General features: G+C 44.6%; 1 protein-coding gene across 1 annotated transcript in view; it reads right to left on the minus strand.

Annotated features, from left to right (window-relative positions):
• Positions 1-27,514, minus strand: part of SLC30A8 (solute carrier family 30 member 8) — a 408,809-nt gene that overhangs the window by 38,256 nt on the left and 343,039 nt on the right. Inside the window, exons 4-5 of the mRNA XM_078685565.1 lie at positions 17,422-17,575; positions 17,053-17,239 (exon numbers count right to left, since the gene is read on the minus strand). Of these exons, the coding sequence (XP_078541691.1) occupies positions 17,053-17,239; positions 17,422-17,575 (341 nt within the window). The remainder of the gene's footprint in view (positions 1-17,052; positions 17,240-17,421; positions 17,576-27,514) is intronic.

Raw genomic sequence — 27,514 nt, forward strand, 5'->3', positions numbered from 1 at the left:
TCTTATGCATTTCTGAAAAAAAGTATAACATTAAAAAGACATGTTTCTTTCTCTTTACATTTTGGCTTACATTTTCTCATTTTATGGCACACTCATGATAGCCTCTGATTTAGATTTCCAACAGTGTCTATAATACAAAAACATCTCACAACAAGTAACAAATGTAGAATTTCATGCCATTTAAAAAAAAAAAAGTAAACCAGAATAATCCTTTAGCGATACAAATACATGTTATGTTTTAAAATCATTTCCAAGATCTCATTTCCCATCATGAATTTTGCATGCACTTGCTCATGTTCATTTATTGAACAAATGCACTTGTCCCTTAGTTGAACAAAATTTTTACTGACTCTAATAGTTTGTCAGGAGGAACACTGGGTCGGTGCAGTCGTAGCCTGTTCAGGTAAGAGCGGTGGGGAGGGGTGGGGAGTCAGCAGATGACAGAATAGGGAAAAGGATAGAAAAAAGAAAAAAAAACACTTATCATGTGCTCGCCGCATCGCCAAGTCTTAAGGTGACTGGTTTTCTTTTTTTTAAATTTTATTTTCCCAATTCGGTCCTCTGTCTGTTGCTGATGCCACTAACCTGGTACAAGGCTCAATCCATAGGAACGAAGAGGAGTTCCCCACTCTCCCTAAGACAGTACCAATATGAAGATACTAGAACTATCATACAAGGAAGCTGGCCCAAGGAGATGTGAGGAATAAACGCAAAGTAGTGACCACCCCTAATTCCCCCAGCCTGTCCCACAGAGTCAGGGTAGAGCAGGAGACAGGATGAATGGAAAGCTACAGGGAAAAGAAAACAAAAAACTTTTAAAACTACCCCTCCCCATGTGGAAACACGAAGAATGTATGACCCCACACAATGCTTGTTCCACAAAAAGGGGATCCAAACTTCTTACAGGAAGTGCAGACAAATGTTTCTTTATCTGCACCGGCAGCCGAGGTCAAGATCCTACAAACGATATAAATAAATTCTATGGGCAGCTCAGGGAATAGTCCCTGCAGCGTGTGTCAATAAATACACAAAAAAAAATCAAAAGAGCATCAAGGGCAGCAGATTTCTTCAACTCAGTGAAGTCAAACGCGCAACACGCGTATAAAGTAAACAAAAAAGTCTCAACAAGTCAAACGTGCACCACGCTTGTGGTCTGATCCAATGTATCAGATTAGGGAGTCTGGAGAGAGTCAGGACGAGGCCGCTAGGTATCATGAAAACTGAATGCGGCTGCGAGTCAGTTTCCTCGGTGTCAGTTTTACAGGGGGTCAGTGAGGCAAAGCACGTCTCCGGGAAAAGCGCAGGGAAAAGATCTGCTGGAGAGGCAATACGGTAGTCAGAAAGCGGCTGTGAAGTATCTTGAAAGCTAAAACTGGCTGCAAGACAGTTATACAGGATGGGGGTCAGCAAGACAGTGCGGTAAGCGTTGCAAAGTACTCGTTCTGCGGGAAAGGAAAGCTCTGAAATGCCACCACCGCAGCGGAGAGTCCAGACGCAGTAACAGGGAAGAAAGGGGCATGGAGTCAGGTCAGGAAATGAAAGCCAAGCAACAGCTTCATCGGTTGGGCCGTATTTAAAGTGAAGGTAGTGTAGATAAACTCCACCACTCCCACAGCAGGCAAGGGGATCTCTTCAAAGAGCACTTTATTACCACGGAACAGTCACTTGTGCATCTCATGAGCTCCAGCTAACCGCACATGAGTTCTAAAAGTTCTCCCACCCAAAAGCCTACTTACAGGACGGGGTTTTGAAGGGTGTAGGGCATGGAATCTACGGATTAGGACAGGGGCATGTACATGTTCTGCAGGTTCCCAAGATCTGTCTTCAAGAGAATATCCCACCCAATCTATTAGATACTGTAGTTTGTCCATGTATCTACTAGAGTCCAGGACACGTTTTACTTTGTATTCCATTTAACCTTCCACGAGGACAGGAGGAGGAGGGACTTCTGGGTCAGGAGAAGGGATGTACTGTTTCAGTAAGGAAGTATGGAACACAGGATGGACACACATCTCTACTGGTAAATCTAGTTTCAGAGAGACAGGTGTGATGACCTTGGTTACAGCATAGGGCCCTATTGTATTGTAGCTGTCTGGGTCCCTCTAGTCTTAGATTCTTGGTGGCCAGCCAAACCTTGTCATCTACTTCATATACAGGGGCAGGACGGCTATGTTAATCTACTTGCTGTTTCATGGCCTCTTTAGCTTTTTGTAATTCATGTTTAGCTTTTTCCCAAATGTCTAAGAGGACAGCATGATGTGACTGGACTGCAGGGATATCTTCTAAATGAGAAGGCAAAGGGAAAGGTAAGAACCTTGGGTGCTGAGCATAAGAAAAGAAAAAGGGTGAAAACCCAGTGGAGGAATGGGTGCTGTTGTTATATGCAAATTCCGCTAATAGCAGAGCTTGTACCCAATCAGAAGGGATGATTGCTAGCAGACTATTGTTCTAGAGTCTGGTTGATTCTTTCAGTGTGTCCTTCTGTTTGCTGAATATAAGCAGTGGACAATCTATGATCTATTCCCAGAGTGGTACACATTCCCTGCCAAAATCGGGAAACCAATTGTGCCTCTCTATCTGTTATTATTACAGAGGGGATGCCATGTAAACGAACGATTTGATCAATGAATACCTGTCTTTTTAAGGGAATAAAGTGAGCCATTTTAGTGAATATGTCTACGACCACTAATATGGTGTTGCAACCTTGTGCTCGGGGGAGATCTGTAATAAAGTCCATACTAAAGGAATGCCATGGAATCGAAGGAAGAGCAGTCGGTTGTAGTAATCCTGCAGAAGCAATGTGTAAGGACTTCTGTCTAGCGCAAACAGGACAAGATTTAACATAAGCTAGAATGTCCTTATTCACACTTCCCCACCAGAACCATCTTTGACATGTTTGTACTGTCTTTTCCTCACCATGGAGTCCAGCTAAAGAGGTGTTATGACACCATCTGATTATTTGTTGTTGTAGGTCTACAAGAGGCATGAACAGTCTGTTGCCATGATAATAAAACCCATTGATAATAGTATTCAGGGGATCTTTTAACCAATTAAGAGGAGAAAGAGCGGAATAAGCAGTTGTCAATTGGTCCAAAAACAAGGGAGGTGTATTATTCCCCTTTTCCCCATCTCCTATGATCTACGGCAGGGTATGACTGGAGGGCACTCATCCAAGTGGATTTTTTTTCCGGCCCTAGCCTGGACAGTGCATCTGCTTTCCCTTTTTGAGTGTCAGGTCGATAAGTAATGATGAAATCAAATTCGCTAAAAAACAAGATCCATCTCATCTAACGGGGTGTTAATGCCTTCGCTGATTTAAAGAACTGTAAATTCAGATGATCCGTATAAATGGTAACAGTGTGAGGGGAACCCAAAAGATAATGTCTCCATTCTTGGAGAGCGAGTTTTATTGCTAAGAGCTCTCGTTCCTCTATTGTGTAATTTTGTTCAGCTGGGAGAAGCGTCTTAAAAAATTATGCCACCGGGTGTAAGCAACCAGCAGCTGTTTTGCATTGGGATAAACCCCCCCTCCCCCGCCCCCACCGCATATTCGGAAGCGTCAGCATCAACATAATACGGTTGAGTGTTGTCTGCATGTCTTATGATGGGTGATGTGATAAATCTTTTTTTTAAGATGTATAAAAGATTGCTCTGCTTCTTGGGACCACACGAAGGTAACTCTTTTGCGGAGCAACCGAGTAATAGGAGCAATGAGGTCAAAAAAATGATCAATAAACCGGCTGCAAAAATTAGCGAACCCTATAAAAGACTGCACCTCTTTTACTGATCTAGGACTGGGCCACTTTACCAATGCTTCGATTTTCTTGGGCTCCATGTGGATACCCTCAAGGTTGATAACGAATTCCAAGAATTCCACCTTATTGGTATGGAAGGCACTGTTATCCAATTTACCAAATAACTGATTGTCCTTCAGTCGTTGCAATATTTTCTTGACATGCTGAACGTGTTATTGTTCGGATTGTGAAAAAATCAAGATATCGTCTATGTAGACAATCACAAACAGGTCAAGATATTCCCTTAAAATCTCGTTGATGAAAAACTGGAATGCCGCGGGGGCATTACAGAGACCGAATGGCATTACACAGTATTCGTACAACCCAAACTTAGTCCGGAAGGCAGTCTTCCATTCGTCTCCTTCCTTTATTCTTATTAAATGGTAGGCCCCTCTTAGATTCAGTTTAGTAAATATGTTGGCCCCACGCACTTGATCTAACAAGACCGAGATAAGGGGAAGAGGGTATTTATTCTTAATAGTGAATTTATTCAAGGCACGACAATCCAGACACACGCGTAATCCTCCTTCTCGCTTAGGAATGAAGAATATGGGAGTTGACACAGGAGAAGTAGAATGTCTGATAAACCCTTTTTTGAATATTTCGGTTATGTACTTTTGCAAGTATTCAGTTTCGGTAAGGGCGTAAACTCTGCTCACAGGCAGCTCTGCTCCATGGACTAGATCGATATGACAATCGTAACTCCTACGAGGAGGCAGAGCAGTGGCTCTGGCTTCATCAAAAACTTCTTTGTAGTCTTCATAAAGATTGGGGTCTCTAAGTGCTTCTCCCACTGTATCAAGGGCACAACACAATGATCTTTCCCACTCCTTGGCTTCACTATAGCAATGCAACAAACAATGAGGGGACCTCAACGTCACTTTACGCGAATTCCAATCGATATGAGGGTTGTGAACCTGTAACCAGGGGACTTCAAGGATAGCACCAAAATTAGGTGTATCAATCAAATCAAAGACAAGTGTTTCAGAATGTCCATTGCTACAAACCATGGTTAACTCAGGAGTGTGATAAGTTAATAAGCCTGAAGACAATTCCATCCCATTCATCCAAACTTCTTAAAGGAAGTGCAGTCAAAGGTTTCTTTATCTGCACCAGCAGCCGAGGTCAAGATCCAACAACCGATATGAATAAATTGTATGGGCAGCTCAGGGAATAGTCCCTGCAGGGTGTGTCAATAAATACACAAAGGAAAATCAAAAGAGCGTCAAGGGCAGCAGGTTTCTTCAACTCAGGCAAGTCAAACGTGCACCGCGTGTGTAAAGTAAACAAAAAAGTCTCAACAAGTCAAACGTGCACCGCGTGTGTGGTCTGATTCAAAGTATCAGATTAGGGAGTCTGGAAAGAGTCAGAACGAGGTACAAAAGGGGGTGGTGATGGACGGAGCATCTGAATCAATCAAACACTCACACCCAGTCAAAAGATCTGGGTTTAATCCATCACCGTTCTTTAGCCCACTCTGCCACCCCAGTTCAGACATGGCTATATGCAAATCAGTCTGACCCTGTGCCTCATGGGAACAGTCCAGCCCGAACTGCCAAGCCATGTCTTCCCTGGACCGGAAACAAGCTTGCGAGGACCGGTTTCTGGCATTCCTGCCGTCTTCAGCCCGGCTTGCTTGAATCCAGTGGCAAAGTGAGCAAGGATCTCACGTCTGAGCATACCCTGCCACACTTATGGCGGCCAAAAGCGGTACAAAAGGGGGTGTGATGGACGGAGCATCTGAATCAATCAAACACTCACACCCAGTCAAAAGATCTGAGTTTAATCCATCACCGTTCTTTAGCCCACTCTGCCACCCCAGTTCAGACATGGCTATATGCAAATCAGTCTGACCCTGTGCCTCATGGGAACAGTCCAGCCCGAACTGCCAAGCCATGTCTTCCCTGGACCGGAAACAAGCTTCCGAGGACCGGTTTCTGGCATTCCAGCCGTCTTCAGCCCGGCTTGCTTGAATCCAGTGGCAAAGTGAGCAAGGGACTCACGTCTGAGCATACCCTGCCACACTTATGGCGGCCAAAAGCGGTACAAAAGGGGGTGGTGATGGACGGAGCATCTGAATCAATCAAACACTCACACCCAGTCAAAAGATCTGGGTTTAATCCATCACCGTTATTTAGCCCACTCTGCCACCCCAGTTCAGACATGGCTATATGCAAATCAGTCTGACCCTGTGCCTCATGGGAACAGTCCAGCCCGAACTGCCAAGCCATGTCTTCCCAGGACCGGAAACAAGCTTCCGAGGACCGGTTTCTGGCATTCCAGCCGTCTTCAGCCCGGCTTGCTTGAATCCAGTGGCAAAGTGAGCAAGGGACTAGCGTCTGAGCAAACCCTGCCACACTTATGGCGGCCAAAAGCGGTACAAAAGGGGGTGGTGATGGACGGAGCATCTGAATCAATCAAACACTCACACCCAGTCAAAAGATCTGGGTTTAATCCATCACCGTTCTTTAGCCCACTCTGCCACCCCAGTTCAGACATGGCTATATGCAAATCAGTCTGACCCTGTGCCTCATGGGAACAGTCCAGCCCGAACTGCCAAGCCATGTCTTCCCTGGACCGGAAACAAGCTTCTGAGGACCGGTTTCTGGCATTCCAGCCGTCTTCAGCCCGGCTTGCTTGAATCCAGTGGCAAAGTGAGCAAGGGACTCACGTCTGAGCATACCCTGCCACACTTATGGCGGCCAAAAGCGGTACAAAAGGGGGTGGTGATGGACGGAGCATCTGAATCAATCAAACACTCACACCCAGTCAAAAGATCTGGGTTTAATCCATCACCGTTCTTTAGCCCACTCTGCCACCCCAATTCAGACATGGCTATATGCAAATCAGTCTGACCCTGTGCCTCATGGGAACAGTCCAGCCCGAACTGCCAAGCCAGAATGAGGCCGCTAGTTATCATGAAAACTGAACGCTGCCGTGAGTCAGTTTCCTCGGCGTCAGCTTTACAGGGGGAGTCAGCGAGGCAAGCACGTCTCAGGGAAAAGCGCAGGGAAAAGATCAGCTGGAGAGGCAGTGCGGCAGTCAGAAAGCAGCCGCGAAGTATCTAGAAAGCTAAACGCAGCCGCCAGTCACGTATACAGAATGGGGGTCGGTGAGACAGTGCGGTAAGTGTTACAAAGTACTCGTTCTGCGGGAAAGGGAAGCTCTGAAATGCTACCACCTCAGCGGAGAGTCCAGACGCAGTAACAGGGAAGAAAGGGCGTGGAGTCAGGTCAGGAACCGAAAAGCAAGCAACGGCTTCATCTATTGGCCCGCATTTAAAGTGAAGGTAGTGTAGATAAACTCCACCACTCCCACAGCAGGCAAGGGGATCTCTTCAAAGAGCCCTTTATTTCCGCGGAACAGGCACTTGTGCATCCCATGAGCTCCAACTAACTGCGCATGAAGCTTGAGTTCTAACACTGTCGACCCCCCCAACCCCGCCCCACCACTCTTACCTGCAATGGCCAAGACTGGGCTCTGTGTTTCTATACCCTAATCAAAATTCCAACATCTGACTTAACTAGCCCCTCACAAAAGTCTAGAATATATTTTCCAGCATCAAGATGAGTCTATTTCTCAACAGCCCCAACCATCAAATGCAAACTTCCCCTTCACCACTGCACTGAACCTTCCAACTCACTAACTCCATCACTTGGTTTAGAGGTCAACCCAGAAGCGTACAATAAACCTTCAGATCTATCTAAGAATTCTTCATTGACAACGTAAGCTCAAACTAATCCTTTGCCTTGTTACTTCCACATACAATGTCATGACCCTTCTAAATTACTAAAATGTATTTCTGGATAGCCTATTGCACACTCGCGCTCCAAATGAAACATGCAAGTGCAAGACTAACAATTCAGCCCACTTTGTGGTCAAAAGGTCTAACTTACAACAATTATCCATCCGCACACAGGAAATAAAAGAAAAGCAAATTATGATGACCCTATTGTGCTAAATTCCCTTGGCACAACATGCAGCAAACTCATCATATCAGCCATAACCAGGTACTACACCAAGACCACAAGTAAGCTGCATCAGAAACAGAATGTCAAACAAAGCTACCTCCTAGGAATATGATGACTTACTGTTGTCCTTAATCAAAGCCCTCTCTGCAGAAATACTCTCAGCTCTACTCACTATCATCAAAGCTTATGTCACCTAAGGCATCTTCCCAGAAGCTCTCAAGAAAGTCCAGATCCTCCCGCTTCAGTAGAAATCAACAGTTGGCCCTGATAAACTTGTGAACTACAAGCCCTACACTCACTCACTCTGCATTGGCAAGATCATCAAAAAAGTAGATTATCCTCAGTTTCATGATCACATCAAAGCCAATAATCCCCTACACAACTACACACCTAACATCAGATTGCACTGCAACACAAAGATTGCTATCTTGCAAATCATAGAAGAAGCACTCCTGAACACAAAAAAAGATGATCCCTGTCACTAGATATTGGTGGAGAGTCCTGCTGCTTTTGACACTATCGATCTTCCCACATTCATCCAGACCCACAAGCCTTCAACGGGATTCAGTGGCAATGACCATCACTTTATATCCAATCTGCACATGCTCTTTCACATGGGCTCCTCATGATTTGTAAAGCTCCCAATCATATGCAAAATTCTTCATTGTTCCATCTTGTCATCTTCAACATTTACATGGAGCCCTTAGGGACTGTGCTCACTGATAACAACATCAAAACTCACCTGTTCACAGGTGACACACGAGTTCTGCTTGAAAGTCTGCTCCACTCCAGACATCCAGCAACCTCAAGCACTGCATGCATCTCATCAAGACCTGGATGTCTAGTCCCTACCTAAAGCTATATGCCACCGAAGCGGAATTTCTGCTGTACATTACAAATATCTGGTGCTGGAGGCCTGTATCTTTCAGCATAGTGCTTGTAAGCCATTTTAGTCACTCTTGAATTCAGGAAGGCAACTTGCTGGATTTTGGTTAATGAACTGAGTATGTTCTGAACTTCCACTGCTACAAAACAGAAATACCATACACTGGGATGAAAACCACAAGTGCACAAGAAAGGTGAAAATTCTAATGCACTATGGAATATGTTATTATATGTCAAGTCTGCCAAAGAAACTGAGAATTGCCAGTCATTCTGAATATCGATAATGAAGCAAGAAAGACATTTTTCTATGGCCTGGTTCAACATTTCATATTGTCCATCAGAGGGTGGATGATAACTTGATGACTTGAAATGTATGGTACTTAACCTATTTAGTAATGTTTTCCAGAATTATGAGATAAACTGAGAGTGTCATCCTGAAATAATGAATTTGGGCAACCCAAGCAATTTTACTATTTCATTTAGGAAGTAACCTGCCAGTTCTAGCTTCATACGCAATTTAGAGGGTTGTATGAAATGTGCCAATTTAGAAAATAAGTCTAATTCTACCCACAATATATTGTATAGTTTTCTAATTTAGAGAGCTCTACCACAAAACCCATAGATATTTGAACCCATGGGAACTTTGGTGTTGGTAAAGGTTGTATTAGTCCCACCAGTTTTCGGTCATCTGGCTTGGGCTGCACAGAAATTACACAGGTCTGAATATGTTGTCGAATAGAGTCTTCAAGCATTAACCACTTAAAGAATTCAGTAGCCTACTCTTACGTCTTGTTTATCCCAAGATTTCCCAGTAGTGGAGCATCAGGAAGCCATCAAATATTTTCTTTTTGCAACATCTGGTCTGACATGAACAATTTATTATAATGAACCAATAGTCATTGATGCTCTTTCCATAGATAAATCTGGTCTTTCTTGTATCCTTTCTCTTACATTCATTTACGTGTGTTCTTCTTTAATCGTCTAAAAATCTTCCTCAGTCTCCTGATTATTAATAAACCTGAGTGCCAGAATTGTGGGAGGTGGTTCTGGTTCAACTTTTGCTTCCGGTCCCAGGCAGGATAAAGCATCAACATTGCCAAGGCAATTCCCTGGCCTGTAAGTGATCTGATCGGAAAATCTAGAGAAAACAATGACAACCTGACATGCTTGTTCCTGGAACACTGAGATTGAAAAAATGCAAGTTCTTGTAATCAGTCCATAAGTTCACAGGATGTTCAGGACCTTCCATGTAATGACTCCAATGTGAACATTCCTCTTTTGTCACCAATAATTCTCAATAACAGACAATACAGCTCCTTTCAGTAAATGAGAGTGTTAGAGAAAAGAATACACTGGATGTAATTGTTCTGTTCCAGGATTTCTCTGAGACAAGATAGCTTCCACTGCAAACGCTGAGGCATCAGGCTCCACAATGAAAGGACAATTGCAATCAGGGTGTCTAAGAGCAGTAGCAGTAGCAAAAGCAGTCTCTCTGATTTCAAATGTGTGCTCCTTTTTTCTAGGCCCCTGTGAAAGGGTACTTAATATTCCGTGATGAATAAGGCTATCTTTAAGAAATCTTTACATAATGTCGGTAGAAATTCGAAAAAAATAACATTTTGAATCACATCCACATTCTAAGTCTGGGGTCACTCGCGTACACCTCACATATTTTCAGGATATATCCTTCTCAGCCGCAGCCTCTCCTGACTTGTCTGCCACCTTGTCACGTCCAGCCCAGATCTTGCTTTACAAGTCTTCTTCTTCTGTGCTGTTCCTGTACCCAATTAACCACAAAGATTTCCTCAGACATATTTATTTTGCCTGTGCCAAGTAAGGGTAATTGGCATGTGCTGCTTTTCTTTTTAAAATCCTCACACACTCTTTCAGTGCTATGTTTCACCATCGGATCCCATTCTGGTACCAATAAACCAGGATGGGCCCAACCTTGCTGAAGGGAGCACTTAGATATATCTTTTTTAGGGTCAGTTAAAAGATAGAAGTGCCTAGGGTTACCCCATTATCCCTTTATTTTGGGTGCCCCCATTGCAGTTGACATTAAACGAATTTAAATGCTCATGGGTATGATTCTCCTGGCATCCTTTAGTTTTACATGTTTCAGCTGTCTAGGAGGGCCTCTAAGGGTCCAAGGCTTTCATAAGGACTAGAACCCTCTATCTTAATATTAATGTTGCCCTATCAATCATTGACACTTATAAAGCGCGCTACATACCCGTAGGGTCTCAAGGCGCTGGGGGGGGGGGGGGCGGTGCCGCTACTGCTCGAACAGCCAGGTCTTCAGCTTCTTCCTGAAGGAGAGGTGGTCTTGGGTCAGGCGCAGGTCGGTCGGGAGGGAGTTCCAGGTCTTGGCGGCCAGGTAGGAGAAGGACCTTCCTCCTGTAGTCGCTCTTCGGATGCGGGGGACGGCGGCGAGGGCGTGGTTGGCTGATCGGAGGTGGCGTTTGGGAGCGTAGAAGTTGACTCGGCTGTTGAGGTAGCTCGGGCCTTGGTCGTGTAGGGCTTTGTGTGCGTGGGTGAGGAGGCGGAAGGTGATTCTTTTGTTGACGGGGAGCCAGTGAAGGTCTTTCAGATGTCCGGAGATGTGACTGGTTCGTGGGATGTCGAGGATGAGTCTGGCTGAGGCGTTCTGGATCCGCTGGAGTCTCTTCTGGAGCTTGGCGGTGGTACCGGCGTAGAGGGCGTTGCCGTAGTCCAGTCGGCTGGTGACGAGGGCCTGGGTGACGGTCTTCCTGGTCTCGGTGGGGATCCACCAGAAGATCTTCCGTAGCATGCGTAGGATGTTGAAGCACGCCGAGGAGACGTTGTTGACTTGCCTGGTCATGGAGATGCCATATCATTGAGCCTGACATATACACCTCTTGTGATACCACTGCCCATGCTATTTCACTGTTCGGTGACTGGGCTTTTAAAACAAAAAAGCATTAAAATGTAAAAGTTCTTTGAACTTATTGTCCATTCAGTCAATATGTTTTTCTATTTGGTTTTCAAGCAAATTGGTTTTAGATCGAATTGTTTCAAAGTAGTTGTATTTGGCGCTTTGTTAGCGGAACTATTCACTTATTGCAAATGATATGAAATTGAAAATGTTGACATGAAAAGTAAAATATCAACTGTCTCTGGCTTTTATGGTACAGATGGAGCAGGCAGTAGGTTGGTGGGATAAGGGGGAGTCAAAGTTTCTTTAAATTAACTCAGCTCAGTCTCTGTCCAATAGCGCTTTCATGTTGGAAGGCAATCTCACCTGAGCCTTGATTGTCTGTGGTCGGCATCTCCTGTTTAGGGGAATTATAAAGTCTCAAGTTACCATGTTTACCTGTATCCCTGATGTATGTCTCGACTGCCAGACCAAGATGTTCTCTCCATGGACCCCAATGTTTCTGGAGCTTTCCTAGACACACCCTCCCTTCATATATCACAGCTCACTGATTTTAGCGCAAAATATGGACATATTCTGTGAAAAGATGTCTTTGTCACTGATTGCTGCACAAGAGCACCAGGCGTAACTTGCAGTCCAACATGGGAGATGGACCCTCTGGACAGATTACTTCAAAGCCTCTAGCAGAGTAGTCACCTGACTTTCTTCAAGCAAGTGGATTATAAATAACATGGGGGCTGATTCACAGAACTAATCTGAGACAAAATCCTACACTTACTACTTCTGGTATTCACAGAAGGCACTATGATTTTTGGCATTCACAACAATCACTTACAACTCCTAACTTAAAATCCGCAGGTCCGGACTCTCTGCATCCAGACCATACTCTCCGCATCCGGACCGTACTCTCCTCACCCGGACCGTACTCTCTGCACCCAGGCTGTATTCTCCGCACCCGGGCCATATTCTCCGGCTAGGGCCGTACTCTCCGGCTCAAACCGTAATCTTCGGCTCGGGCCAGATAACGTGTAATCAATGGGCTGGAATGCAATTTTTACAAAAAGGAACATTAGGAATGTGTGATAAATGATAGAGGAGGTCATGAAAAATAGTCTGGGCAGAGAAAAGGGCATGGCCAAACACTACATCATAACCCAGAAACGTTTTCTCCTTTGCATCATGGTACAAGCAGTGCACAATTTGTGCTCCTCTCAGTGTTGACTGCGGTGTTAACACTACAGTCAACATTAAAGGCGGAGAGCTCTTAGTGTTGACTGTGGTTATGACACTACAGTCAACACTGAGGGGAGAGCAAATTGTACCATCATACAAAGGAGCAAACTTTAGCAGAGTAGCAGAGGATGGTTAGGAGTTTCTGAACAGTTCAGTGTGATGTAGGTGGTGTGCAGATGAATCGCTGAGTCTGCTGCTTTAAGCAGTTCTCCACGAATATGGACATCTTCTCTTAGGAAGCGCCTGGTGTATATCATGGCCTCCTCTGTGTCCCCAACCACAAGATAGATCATCATTGGTTTTGTTTCTGTCCGGCATGATTTCTTCACAAGTGAGAATGTTGTTTGGTATGCCTTCTGGTACTTTCTGAGGAGTAGCATGAAATATATTAGGGAATCCATTAGTAGCTGCAGCATGGGCATATGAACGTCATTGCTTTTGCTCTATGCCAAACGTTTGTTCTCGGGCAGTGGATTCATGTTTGCGATTGTTGGCTTAGTTGCTGTGCTACATGTCATCGTGAGGTAATTAGGAGATTTCTTCAAGTGACTTTACATGGAAGCTTACTGTACGAGTGTCTGACATTTGTTCATTTTGCTAGAGTTTGTTTCACTCTGGACCTGCTCATCTAAGTTGTATTGTTTTAGTAAAAACTGTTGTAGTTTTGTTTTTTATCAGGTGGGAGGAGTTTTGCAGCACTCTTCGTTCTTCACTTGAGGGAGACACTCTGTTCCATATCCCTGCCGGGCTCTGTTACCTGTTTGATTTCTGTTGGTTTTGATTTTGTGTCCAAGTCTTTTCATCTTCCAGAGGGAATGAGGTTAGGTTTTTTTTGTTGGTGCCGAGTTGATGAATTTTTCTGGGGTCTCTTGCACCAGATGTCTGGCTAGAATTGGTGGATTCATCATAGCCTTTACTCACTACGCCAGTTGCATGCTTCACTTTTTCTGCTGAGTTTGGATTCTCTCAGTGACATGCATGGTTTCCGATGAGTGGCTATTGTTGCTTTATTTGCAAAGAGAGCAGAAGTCCCAGGAATAGATGTTTTTGCCACCAAGTGAAAGTTCAAGCCCTGAAACAACCACTTTGGTGCTGACCGCCTTCCCTTTCATCATAATCTGTCAGCTCTGCCATTCCCCTTTTACAGTCATTGCTTCCCTCTGGATTCATGATTGTCATACATCAAAAACCAGTTAGTTTGCTTTGGTATGTGTTGAGTCCCCTGCTTGGACAAGCTGGGAGAGTCTCTTCATGTTTGATCTGTGTGTTCTTCTTCTGACATCACTTCTCTGTTGGCTTCAATTCTTTCTCTCCTCCTCATTGAACTGTTTCATATTAGCCATACTCTATCATTGTTACTTTATGGCGTTCAGTGCTTGCTAGAATCCTTTGAGCACTGCCTTCGCTGTGGGTGGTGCTTTGGATGCAATTCTTTTTGTATTGCTGGTCCTTGCATAGACCATGGCCTTAACCGTAACTCTCAGTTTTTTCTTTTGTGAGTATTTTGCCTTGGGCTGTCTTCATTGCCTTGTTCTTCTGTATATTTTTTGCCAGCCACAAATCTGTGTTGTGTTCCAGTGCTGATCGAGAACAGACTCAAATTAGATGAGGGTAAAGTTGAGGCTGAGGGTGGTGGATGCCTTCAAGTGCCTGTTCTAATGCCGAAAATATTTCCTTCTATATGTTTTTGTGCTAGGCAACTCCCCCATTGCTCTAAATGTAATCCTGTGTTTCTGTAATATTTCTGGGATTCAAAGTTCAATACAGAGATCGTGCTTCATCCTTGGAATGTATCATGAAAGGACTTCGTGGTAGGTTCCTTGAGACAGTTATCTTGGCTATAAGTTAGCTTTCTTGTTCTCTTGGTTCATTCTTCCTTTTGGGATGATGAAATATTGCACTCTACAGTGTGTGAGCTGCAATCTCAATGGATTACTTTGCTTTATGACATGTGTCCAATGGGCACCATGGCCCACTGGCTCTTCATGAGTCAGTTGTGATAGCAGTACAGGTTGTTCATGATAAACCACCTATGTGTGTGTGTTGGGTTGCCAATGTTGGTACCACAAGGAGGGGCCTGTTCTGCGCCTCACATCAATTGTGCCCCCCTCTTTTTGTGCATTCTTGTATCAGGCACAAAGCATTTCTCAACAGTTGTCAGGTTTAGCAAGTAGGAGCAGCAAGGAGTAATGAGCTGGAAGAGTGCAGGGTGAACACATACATTGATTATACAAGCATAACTCCTTCACTTCAGCCACTTAAAACCATCTCCTTCACCTTCTCAGTGCCATTGCTCTCAAGGCAGTATAGAGAGCAGAATGGATAATGGACCAGGGATGAGTACAGCACCTCTGTGTCACAACCCTTCACTAGCTGTATACTGAATAACAAAGTCAATTCCACCAGCTCCCTTTAGAAGTTAACTCATGGTCTGCATCTAGTCTCCAGAACCAGAGCTGAGGAGAAAATGGGCTGAAGGAGAGAAATATGTGCCAGCAGTTTGATTGTAGGAAGACCTGGACTGGACTGTTAGATTGCAGACATGTCATGTTATGGTGTGTTAGCAACTCAGTCCCAATCCAACTGATCTGGTCACTTACATCACGTGACATCATGTTGTGTCACATTGTATGTTACAATGGAGTAGCCAGAAAATTGAAATACCCCCCAATTTGACCTAAAACATTTGACGGCACCAAGCAAGCAAAGCAAGTGAGCCCACCCCTACATAAAAGAGCTTCCTTGTCTCTTCCATTCAAGCATCTATCCATTCATTCTTTTACCCTTTCATCCACCCTCTAATATCCACTATTTGCCTTTAAATTCTGTCATCCATGAAGTCTTTCAACGATCATTCAATCTTTCCCGATTCACCCATCGATCCACTATCATTTATCCGTCCATCCACTCTGCCATTGCTACGATCTGTCCACCCATCCATCAATCCATCCATCCTTCCACCCTGCATCCATTATTCTATCCACTCATCCATATATCCACTCTGCCATCATCCCTTCATCCATTCCCTTTGCCCTCCATCCATCCACTTAGCTATCCATCCACTCTGCCATCGATCCACCCATCCACTCCGTCATCCATTCATCAATCATCCAAACATTCATCCATCCATCGATCTACTCTGTCATACATCCTGCTGTTCATCCATCCATTCATCCATCATCCATTCATCTACTCTGCTATCCACTCATACATTTATCCCTCCACTCTGCCATCCATTCACTCGTCTTCTGTACCCACTTATCCATCCCTTTACTCTAACATCCTTTTACCTCTCCATCCACCTTTCCATTCATCCCTTTAGTTTGCCAGTATTCCAGCTGCCCATCCACCTATCTATTCACTCACTGATCCATCCAGCCATCCTTTTACTCTGCCATCCTTTCAACTGTTCATCCCCCTAACGATTGACTTATCCTTTCACCCACTCATCCATCTACCCACTCATTCACCCACTCATCCATGCATCCTTTCGCCCTTCCTTCCATTCAATATACGTTCCATCTTCCCCTCTTCTGTTTTCCCATCTTTCGTTCTTTCTTGCTCCTGGTTACTCTTCTAATGACGCGGTATTCCTTTATAGCAGTATTTATCAGCTGTTGTATGCCGTGTTGCAGACAGGAGAGGCCCATAAAGAACTGCACCCTCGATGAAGCTGCTAAAGCGGGAGGGGGGCGGGGAGGGGGTGGGCATTCAAGACACCCTGTGATGTTATGTTACATTACGTTGTATTGTGTTTTGTTATGTTATAGACCCTGCCCTAATCCAACTGGTCTGGTCTCTTCTCCAATGTTGTTACTTTATGTTATGTTATTTTATGTTCCCGACTCTGCCCAAATTCAACGCATCTGAAATCTGATGGTCTCTTCTCCAGGCCCTCTTGTCTGCCATGTGCTTAGTTCTGTCCTGGTGATGCCTTATAGGTTTAGTGGAGTGAGGTGTCATAGCTCTTTAAAGGTGAAAGGTGAAGACTTCTGTCAAAACAAAGAAACGAGCATGGAGGCAACTCACCCTGTTCCTTCGGCAACCATTATAAGTATTGATATGGCAGGTGTTTATGATCAATCTATATATTGCCCCCAGACTATTTTGCACACAGATCTGCTTCTAGGACTGACAGATTGATGATAGGTTTGATCAACTGACTCATAACAAAAACTATGGACAATGCACATAAAACACACAGAAACTGTGGGAGAAACATTGTTTATGTGAACATTCAACTAAATCGCTGGGAAATAAAAAAAAAGCTGACCTTGAGGAATATTATGAGTGCACTGATCAGCACACTGACGCTCTGGAAGAGGTCCCCGATGGCGTGTATGAAGGCGGCGCGGACACTGGCGTTGGCCTGAGGAGTGTGATCCGCTTCCAATCTCTGCTGGTTGCCTTGTGACCTGTGGCTGTGGCCGTGGCTTCCTTGATGCAAAGTGAACCCCAATCTGGACAAGACAAGGGTGACAGGAAATTATATCTGCAAACCTTCTTGAAGTGATTTGTAAAGGGCATATAACAAATACATTCGTGAATTTGATGTATGTGTGCATGTGACCGCCATATGAAGGTCAAGGTAGTGTGAGAAGCGGGGGCAGTGGAATCTTGGAACCAAAGTAGGAAGACTTACATAATGTTGGCCACCAATGCGCAGACAGCTGTGACAAGCATGATGGTTCCCTCGATGTGATAGGTTGGGCGGACTATCCTCTCCCAGGCCAGGTACACCAGCACTCCGGTCACAATCCAGATGGTGATCATTGAAAACAAAGCACCAAGGATTTCTATGAAGGCAGATATTCAATGAAGGTTATTTCCATCTCAGTGACGGGTCATTCTCCATGTTTTCAAATACAAAAACCCACTAATGGCAATTATTGGAAATTTACAGCAATGCGTTTAAGTTTGAAACAGGTATGCCTCATTCAGTCTAAGAGTACTGCATTTTCCTTCCATGAAAGTAATAAAATTAGCCTACAATGGGCTTATAGTTTATGTTTATATTTTATAAATTCTCTACATCAGATATTTTATAAATGATTTAGGCCGATAACGTTTTTCTAATGTCACTGCTTTTCAAATTAGATACTTATTTAAGTTTATTTGACCACTTAATGGCAAATCAGACTACTTGTTACAATGACCTACAAATATACAAGAAAATAAACTGATGGTGTCTAACTAAACAGTTACCCGGATAACTCAATTTGTGGGCATCCTTTAGAGTTTGATGAAAATGTCCGAAACAAGTTTGTCCCAGTGCTAAATTACATTGGACTTACCCAACACTCTCAGTGGCCAAAAGGGTATGTAGTAGGCGTGTGAAAGCTAATTAAAATAATGATTTAAATAGGAAACAAAAGAATTAGATGTTTTCGGTGTTGAGTGAGAAACTAGACCATAAACCTAAAACAAGCATCTGGTGTCTGAGTCTTAAAATACAAGATTTAATAAACTGAGGTCCGTCTTGAAAACGCCTTTATTCGGGAATCGGACTGAAGATTTGTTTTGAGAGTAGAAACATGTTTTTCGTTCAGAGTATGTAACTGTATCGTAAGTTGAATATATGAATTAACCAGGGGAAATTGTATGTAGATGTCTAGGTGGGAAGACCGAGCCACTGTACCTTGCTGAATAGTTCTGAATGTGAAATGTGTTACTGATGAGAGAGGAGTAAGCTCCATTTCCGATTCTCAGGCTAACTATATCCGATGTGCACGCGTTAAAGATGCCCACAGTTTCAGAAAAATGTGGATATTAGTTTGATTCTCAAATTGAATGCAAGAAAATAAAAACGGCACAATTATAAATGAAAATGTGCATGTGAGCACATATAATATTATGTTACATAATATTTTAACCATGTATGTTTTCAGTGCCCTGATAACTGATGTCCAAAACTAACCTCCCACATGCTTGCTTGGGAGACATCATTGAACAAATGGTTTGTTTGTACTCCCATGATCACTTGCAGGAATATCATTGAAAGTTCACTCTTTGAACTGATGCGATGAAGCGATGGAACTGTCCCTTCAGCTTTTGATTATGTAATCTGTGTATTGCTGGGTCATGGCCTTATGGAACAGGCAAAATGTCATACAGTCTCTGTGCCACACATGCTGGGGTGTTTCCCCACTGGTTTATGGGGTCAATAGGTGCCCCTCTCCTACCTGCAAAACTCCTCCTACTGTTTGCACCTTCTCTAATTGCATTCTGCCTCCTGTTGCCCAGCTCTAGCCCACACTTGCTACTCTGTTCTTTCCGTTTTTATCTACAGTTTTTAGTGAATGCAATCGAGGGCGTGCAGTTTGAGGTGTGTTCAAACGGTTACAATTAAATGTCCAGTGTAACTCTAGTTCAAGCTGTTCCTCAAGTTTATGTTGAGTTTGCCTACTTTACAGATGCAAAATGTGTAACTTGTCAGCGCGTTCATGCGAATAAACATATATATATATATATATTTAAGAATGCATGGATTAAATGATGTAGATGTTATTATTTATTTTATTTATTTTTTACATTTGTATGGCGCACAGCTACCCAAGAAGGGTTTCCCGGCGCCGATGATTCTTCTATGAACGGGGGTAACGGTGAAGCATAGGAACTTATTTCTGGAAGAGCCAGGTCTTTATATTCTTTCTGAAGCTGGCGTAATTTTCTTCCTTTCGGATATTAGGGGGAAGTTTGTTCCACAAGGAAGGCCCTAGTACAGAGAAAGATCTACCTCCTATTCTTGCCAGTTTGAATCTCGGGGTCGAGAAATTTGCTGCGGTAAGAGAACGCAGTTCTCTCCCCGGAGTGTAGGGGGTCGCTAAGGATAAAAGATACTTAGGTGCGGTGCCGGATTTTATCCTAAACATGTAGCACAGGGCTTTGAACCTGACCCGGTTCTCTACCCTGAGCCAATGTAGGTCCTTCAAATGTTTAGACACGCTAGCAGTTTTAGGAATGTTACAGAGTAGTCTTGCAGCCGAGTTTTGGACTAGCTGTAAGCGTTTAATGACTGCTTGATTCGAACCCAGGTAGAGAATGTTGCCGTAGTCAAGCCGTGATGTGATTAAGGCATTGACTACGGTCTTTTGTGTTCCAACAATACTGTATCGCTGTGTTTTAAAATGTAAAAAGAGGGTAAAAGTAGTGTGTAATTTGTTAAAAGTAAATACATGTGCTATTGCCCCAAATTTCTCTTACGTGGCCTGCTGCTCACTTCCTTCACTGGTGCAGGCCTTTACTTCATAAGAATATCCATGTATCGCCCCAAAAGCAGTGCTTTGGTTATGGCTGGCTACAAGTCACACAGCACAATAAACCACAGTATCAGTTTAGAAGTTTCCTATCAGTGGTAAATGGATAATGCTTCGTCTCTGGCACTAATGGCTGCAGTTTGAAATTCTGCCACAAAATGGTGCCAGTAAAATTACAGAACCATACATACTAGTATGGTTTACTTGTAGTCGTTGACTTTTGGGGCCTGTGGAAAAAATATAAGCTGTCCCTGGGGCTTTAAGTTGGATGAAAATACTGGGGGCTGGGGGGGGTCTCAAAGGCACGTCGCAAATGTAATTAAAGGTGTGGCATAAAAACACGTAAGCTAAAAATCTGTTCTTAGCATAGGGTGCTGCCCGACTTTTAATTTGCTGTTTCTGGCATTGCATCCAGATATATGATACAACAAGTAAAATCATATCTACAACAAGTCAGGACTATTGGCTTTGTCAATGGTTGTTGCATAAGATAAATAGGCAGCAACTATGGCTTAAATGTAACATTGAAAAAGCTTCCACTTAAAGCGCTGGTGACACCACGACAATGTTGCTGCTCCTGAGACTCAAAAAAGAGAAGAAAAATCCAGAGAGAAAATGACTCACTTTAAAGGATTTTCCTTCCCCTACAAAGCTCACCTGGCATGACGTCATGCTGTAACTTCTCCACTTGTGAGAAGTGAGCAGTGTGCGCACGCGCACAACAATGCGCCTGCTGTCCCAGCAGTCCGGAAAAAACGGACCGCCTGTGCCAGGGCACAAAACAAAGCCCAATAGAGACCCGTTTCGAGGCCCCCTTTAAAAAAACTGCCAGTGCCCAGCACCAGTGAGACCTGGGCCACTTAAAGCGTTGACTGTCCCGCCCCCAAAACCCTAAAGTAGATGCTAGTGGTGTCCACAGGCAACCACCAGCTCCAAGGAAGTGTTGGGTAAAACCACTTGTGTGCAGGCCCAGTAGAGATAGTAAGATGAGACTCTGCTTGTAGTCTGAACTACTCTGTACATTCCTCAGTAGCTGTGGATTACTTCGGTATGGTTTACGCAGATGAAGCAGTAGAATCTGTGCACCCTTCACTCACACAACACACAGAGGGAATGTCTCAGTCTCCTCCCCACTTGCACGAGTGGTATGCACTTTAATTTCTTTCACTTTCAGTATTTGCTTTATTGTTAACTATTTCGATCCTGGTTCAAGCACTTGTCAGCCTATCTCCTGTACCATTTATTCTTCGTGCAAAAGGTTCAACATGTATGCATTTTAAGGATTATATATTTACTTTTGTTTTAATGTATGTTCCTGTTTGGGTGTAAACATCAATACTTTTTAGTTATGCTTGCTGTTTAAAACATATTCAACTTCAAAATTGTACATATTTAAGATAATCACTAAATATACTATTTTATAGGAGATTAAATACTGTAGATTACAAAGAAAATAACATACGCTTTAAACTAAATCTGAGTTTTGATCAGTTGGTTTAATAATGTGGTCATTGTTCTTTGCAGATCAATAATGTTTGAGATGTTTGTAGACAGTGCTGTATATTCTGTACTATGGTGTGTTTGTATCTGTTGTACATTAACCTGTATGTGCACATTAACCTTCGTTTGGCATTAGTCTGTATTAGGCTTTACTATGGGCCGTGCTTTTTAAACAAGTGTTTGATTTGTTTGTGCAGAATTTGCAGAATAATATGTTCTCTTTTGTGTACATATTGCCACAAGTGTTCTACTCCTCACTGCTGACAGTGCAGAAAATATTTGAGGATATTTACCTTACACAGAGACTAAAATGCATCTTGGCAATATGGTAGATAATGATTAACAAAAACAGAACATAGGAAAATGTGCATTTCTCAAATGTGTTATTCAGCAGAAAGCTCCCATTTTCATTGTGCTTACATGACCAGGCCTCATTTTTTCCTTTTTTTCTCCTTTCTCTTACCTTTAATAAAATAATGCCTTATAGTACTGCTGATGTATTCCATTATTTAACTGTAAGATGTGTCATTGTCTGAAAATGTGCTGTTTGAATAAAAAGTATTTCTTTCTTTCCTCACACCATATGATTTTATCATATTAGATCAAGACACCGCCTATAATGTGCTATAATGAATAAAATGTTTGGTAGAATTAAGTCTTATTGGAGAAAGCGGTTCTCATGCTCTAACCAGGACATTGCAAATAGAAATGGATTCAATTTTTAGACAAGTCCACTGAACAAGGGGACATTGAGAAACCAACAGAATAGGCTTACTGAGGGTTTTTGTAAGAAACGTCTTGGAATGGATCTAATGTGTAAAACTTTAGCAGTCTCTGGATACCTTTAGGTCAACTCACATGCTTTCCGTGGGGACCGAGAGGAAAGGTGAAGGACCATCTGTTGATCCTTCTACATTGGCTGGAGATTACTGAAGCATCTGTATTTTCAACTTATGTTTTGCGCCTCTCCATATAGACATGTCCCTAACTAAAGAGTTAATGCATTCTATGCACACCCACCCAGTGATGCCCTTTAGCATCTTGTTGTGCTTTCCCGAATGACTGTAAGCTACTGCTAACAATGACTTTCCTGTTTTCCTTACCCTTTGGTAGGAGACTTCTTTTCTTTATGCTGAATCGTAGCTTGCTGTGATTAATTTCCTTTTAACTTTGATTGGTGGTTGTTACTGCAACTGTCGGGAAACGTGGCTGAGTGTACAGTGTTGTTAATGAGGAGTTCACTCTCTTTAAACTATTAGCTTAGTGATCCAAATCATTGCTCTTTTCCAGAAGGAACTCTTTATGGGTTTCATGCTAGGTTAGGTCCTTTAGTTTAAGATAGAGAATATTGCCTTGATAAAAAATGCTGTTATTTTCATGCTGCGTCTAACGAAAATGTTTTCGATATTTCTGTAACTGAGCATATCTGACTAATCTGAATAAAGACAAAAAGGATTACTAATGTGTTAATGAGAAATAAAACTTTTAAAATGTTACCAAACCTCTCATCAATGACTGAACTCTAAACTGCTGTAACTTGATGAATTTTGATTTGTGCTCCATTCTAACACTGTGGCAAAGATCTGTTAACTGAGAGACGGAGTTGGTGCTGAGTTAGGGATCTCTGTCGTAAGTTAAAGGGTTAATCTTTTTACACTGATGCAGCTCTCATATCTGGTGGAAGAGGATGGTGCACATCCTAAACGGAATTATAAAATAGATACCGAAACCTTTACTTAACAATCCCTAATTCCTGAATCAAATGTCCAGAACCTGGACTGTATTTGAAGGCGGTTGTGGTATTGAAGGTGTGAGTATTAATAGGCCAAATGTGTTGTGGTTGTGTTTTTTCATTTGGATTGAAAGCTTGTATAGAGTGAGCGGGTCAGAGAAAGTATTGATAAGTTGTTGAAGAAATTAACTGGGGGTTTCAAAAGATCCTGGAATATTACAAATGAATTTGAAAAACTTGTTTGCAGGATTGATATGTGGTGTGTGAGATACCATCACCTACACCAGTGACAGTTATTGATTTGGGTGATTACATGCTGGTCGAAATGTCACTTGCGAATCTTAAGTGTATTCTTGTAATACTTATTTTCTTAGTAGCGCAAAGAAGAAGGTGTTCTTAAAGTCAAAAATTACAATTGTGCGAGTACGAAGAAAATTGTAAAGGAGGGTGAGCTAGTGTGAGGTCGTGCGTCATAGTATTTTGTGCTGGGATTAGTTGGTTAGTGTGTTTTTGTGCTGTGATTGGTGGGACAGTGCAGTGTCGTGCTGGGATTGGATCCCTGAAAATAAATACTGTATTTGGATTTGTTATCAAGAACTGTGAAAAAGAATAACTGGAATTTAATTGGTTCAACAGGAAATTGACATATATGGAACAAAATCGTAATAGTTGGTTCAATCGTGTTTCAAATTTATTTGTCATTATGAAATGTTTTGGGGAAATTAAGAAATTGGTGAGAGGGGATGTTACAGTTTCTGTACCCAAGGGGAAGAGGCACCTCCTGATGGTATGCATGCATATATTATGACCACCAAGCATGGTTTAAACGCACGTGCTAGGCTTTCCCAGTGGAGTAGAATCACAGAGAAGGAGGGTGCATTGAGCTTTCCTAGATATGGGTATTTAACACTCTATTCTAAATCATTTGAAGGGAAAAATATTGAAATTAAGCCACCACCTAGACCCCTTCAGTATGAAGCATTTAATGCGTAGGAAACAGTTGCCAGGGAGAAAGAGAGGCAAATATACCAGAGGAGGACTTATAGGGCAGTGAACAATTATGCAAATACCCGATGGGATGAAGAACAGTGTAGACATATGAAGGCTATTAGAGAAGAAACTAGATCATACCCAATACTTACCACGGAGGCTGCTAAGAAATTAAAGGATAAAGATTCCTTTAAGAAAGAAGATGATGAGCCAGATACAGATTCAGGGGATATTTTGGAACAAATGTTGACTTTGAGACCACCACCACATGCGAACTCTGCAGTGCAAAGTGAATCCGGCGCCATCATCCACAGGAACACCATCCGCATCACGACCAACACCGACGACACCCTCGCACCCGCCGAACACCTGCACTTCCAGATCCACGTCAACCCCAAGACCACCCTCAGAGGCACCCTCATCTACAGACCCCCGGGACCACGCACACAATTCAGCGAGGACATCGCCGACTTCATCAGCCCACACGCCCTCCCCTCCGCCGACTACATCCTCCTCGGGGACCTCAACTTCCACCTGGAGAACAACAACGACCGCAACACCACCACCCTGCTGGACAACCTCGCCAACCGCGGACTCAAGCAACTGGTGACCACCCCCACCCACTACGCCGGACACACACTCGACCCGATCTTCCCTTCCAGCAAGGACATCGCCTTCAGCCACGCCACGGGACTCCACTGGACGGACCACAGCTGCGTCCACTTCAACTTCAGAAGGACCACGCTCCACCATCACCAGCAACAGGTTCCCCGCAGAAGCTGGAACAAGATTACTGCAGACCAGCTCGCTACTTCCCTGAGCAAGAACCCTCCCACCAGCACAACGAACCCCAGCCAAGCAGCCACCAACCTCACGAAATGGATCAGCAACTGCGCAGACGACCTCGCCCCGCTGAAGACCCCGCCGAGCAGACCCGGCAGCAAGAAAGCCCCATGGTTTAACGACGAACTCAAGAGCTCCAAGAAGAACTGCAGAGCACTCGAGAAAACCTGGTGCAGAGACCCAACACCGGACAACATGACTGCCCTCAAGCTCGCCACCCGAAAACACCACCAGCTGATCCACGCCACCAAGAAAACCGCATTCAAGGAACGACTGGACAACAACGCACACAACAGCAAGGAACTCTTCAACATCGTGAAAGAGCTCTCCAACCCCAACGCCGGAAACAACGACATCACCCCTTCGCAAGACCTCTGCAACTCCCTCGCCTCCTACTTCCACAACAAGATCGCGGACATACACAACAGCTTCAGCACTCAACCGACGCACGCCATGACCGAACCACCGCCCCCCACCACCACCCTCCGCGCCTGGACCCCGATCAGCACCGAAGACACCATCCGCACGATGAACTCCATCCACTCCGGATCTCCGACTGACCCCTGCCCTCACCACGTCTTCAACAAGGCCGACGCTGTCATCGCACCCCACCTGCGGGACATCATCAACACCTCCTTCGACATTGCCACCTTCCCGGAGAGCTGGAAGCACGCCGAACTCAGCGCTCTACTCAAGAAACCATCAGCAGACCCAACCGACCTCAAGAACTACCGCCCCATCTCGCTGCTCCCGTTTCCGGCCAAAGTCATCGAGAAGACCGTCAACAAGCAACTGGCCGCCTTCCTCGAGACAAACGGTTCCCTCAACCTCTCGCAGTCTGGCTTCCAGGCCAACCACAGCACGAGACCGCCCTGATCGCAGCTACCGATGACATCCGAGCCCTGCTCGACAACGGAGAAACAGCGGCCCTCATCCTCCTGGACCTCTCCACGGCCTTCGACACTGTCTGCCACCGTACCCTAGTACAGCGCCTCAGCAACGTCGGAATCCAGGAGAAGGCACTGGAGTGGATCACCTCCTTCCTCGCCGGAAGGACACAGAGAGTCCGCCTCCCCCCGTTCAGATCGGAGGCCACCGAAGTCATCTGCGGCGTTCCTCAAGGCTCCTCGCTCAGCCCAACACTCTTCAACGTCTACATGAGCCCCCTCGCAGCCATCGCACGCCAGCACAACCTGAACATCATCTCCTACGCCGACGACACCCAGCTGATCCTCTCCCTCACTAACGACCCCGCCACCGCCAGAGCCAACCTGCACGAAGGGATGACAGACGTAGCCAAATGGATGTCGAACAGCCGCCTGAAACTGAACTCGGACAAGACGGAAGTCCTCATCCTGGGATCCTCACCCTCCGCCTGGGACGACTCCTGGTGGCCCCCCGCCCTGGGCAGCGCACCTAAACCAACAGACCACGCACGCAACCTGGGCTTCATCCTGGACTCCTCCCTCTCCATGACCAGACAAGTCAACGCCGTCTCCTCGTCGTGCTTCAACATCCTGCGCATGCTACGTAAGATCTTCCGATTGATCCCCACCGAGACCAGGAAGACGGTCACCCAGGCCCTCGTCACCAGCTGTCTGGACTACGGCAACTCCCTCCACGCCGGATCCACCGCCAAACTCCAGAAGAGACTCCAGCGGATCCAGAACACCTCAGCACGACTCATCCTGGACATCCCTCGCCGCAGCCACATCACCGGACACCTGAGAGACCTGCACTGGCTCCCGGTCAACAAGAGAATCACCTTCCGGCTCCTCACCCACGCACACAAAGCCCTACACAACCAAGGACCAGGATACCTCAACAGCCGCCTCAACTTCTACGCTCCCAAACGCCAGCCACGCCCTCGCCACCGTCCCCCGCATCCGAAGAGCCACCACAGGAGGAAGGTCCTTCTCCTACCTGGCCGCCAAGACTTGGAACTCCCTTCCGACCCACCTCCGCCTGACCCAGGCCCACCGCGCCTCAGGAAGCAGCTCAAGACCTGGCTGTTCGAGCAGTAGCGGACCCCCTCCCCCCAGCGCCTTGAGACCCCCGGGTGAGTAGTGCGCTATATAAATGCTCTGATTGATTGATTGATTGATTGAGTAGCAGTTCGACAGTATCTACCATTCCAGCACATCCAGGTGCAACCCCAGCTGAACAACCCTTATAAATATTTCAGATTACCTCACCAGTAATAGCTCGACCACAAGCTACTAATCCAATGGTGACTAAAAGGTCTGCAGGGACTAGTATAGCACCAGTAGAGGTTGTTAATGCTCAAGCTGTAATTAGGGTAGTAGCACGTGCTCCTCCCTTGGGAAGATAAGACCTGAGACTCACCTAGTTGCTGGAGGTTTACCAACCTTGGGATTTGTCCCAACGTTCTAGACCTCACAGATAGTTGCTTG

This window comes from Lissotriton helveticus, chromosome 4_1 (genome assembly GCF_964261635.1).
Source record: "Lissotriton helveticus chromosome 4_1, aLisHel1.1, whole genome shotgun sequence".
NCBI classification, from domain to species: domain Eukaryota; kingdom Metazoa; phylum Chordata; class Amphibia; order Caudata; family Salamandridae; genus Lissotriton; species Lissotriton helveticus.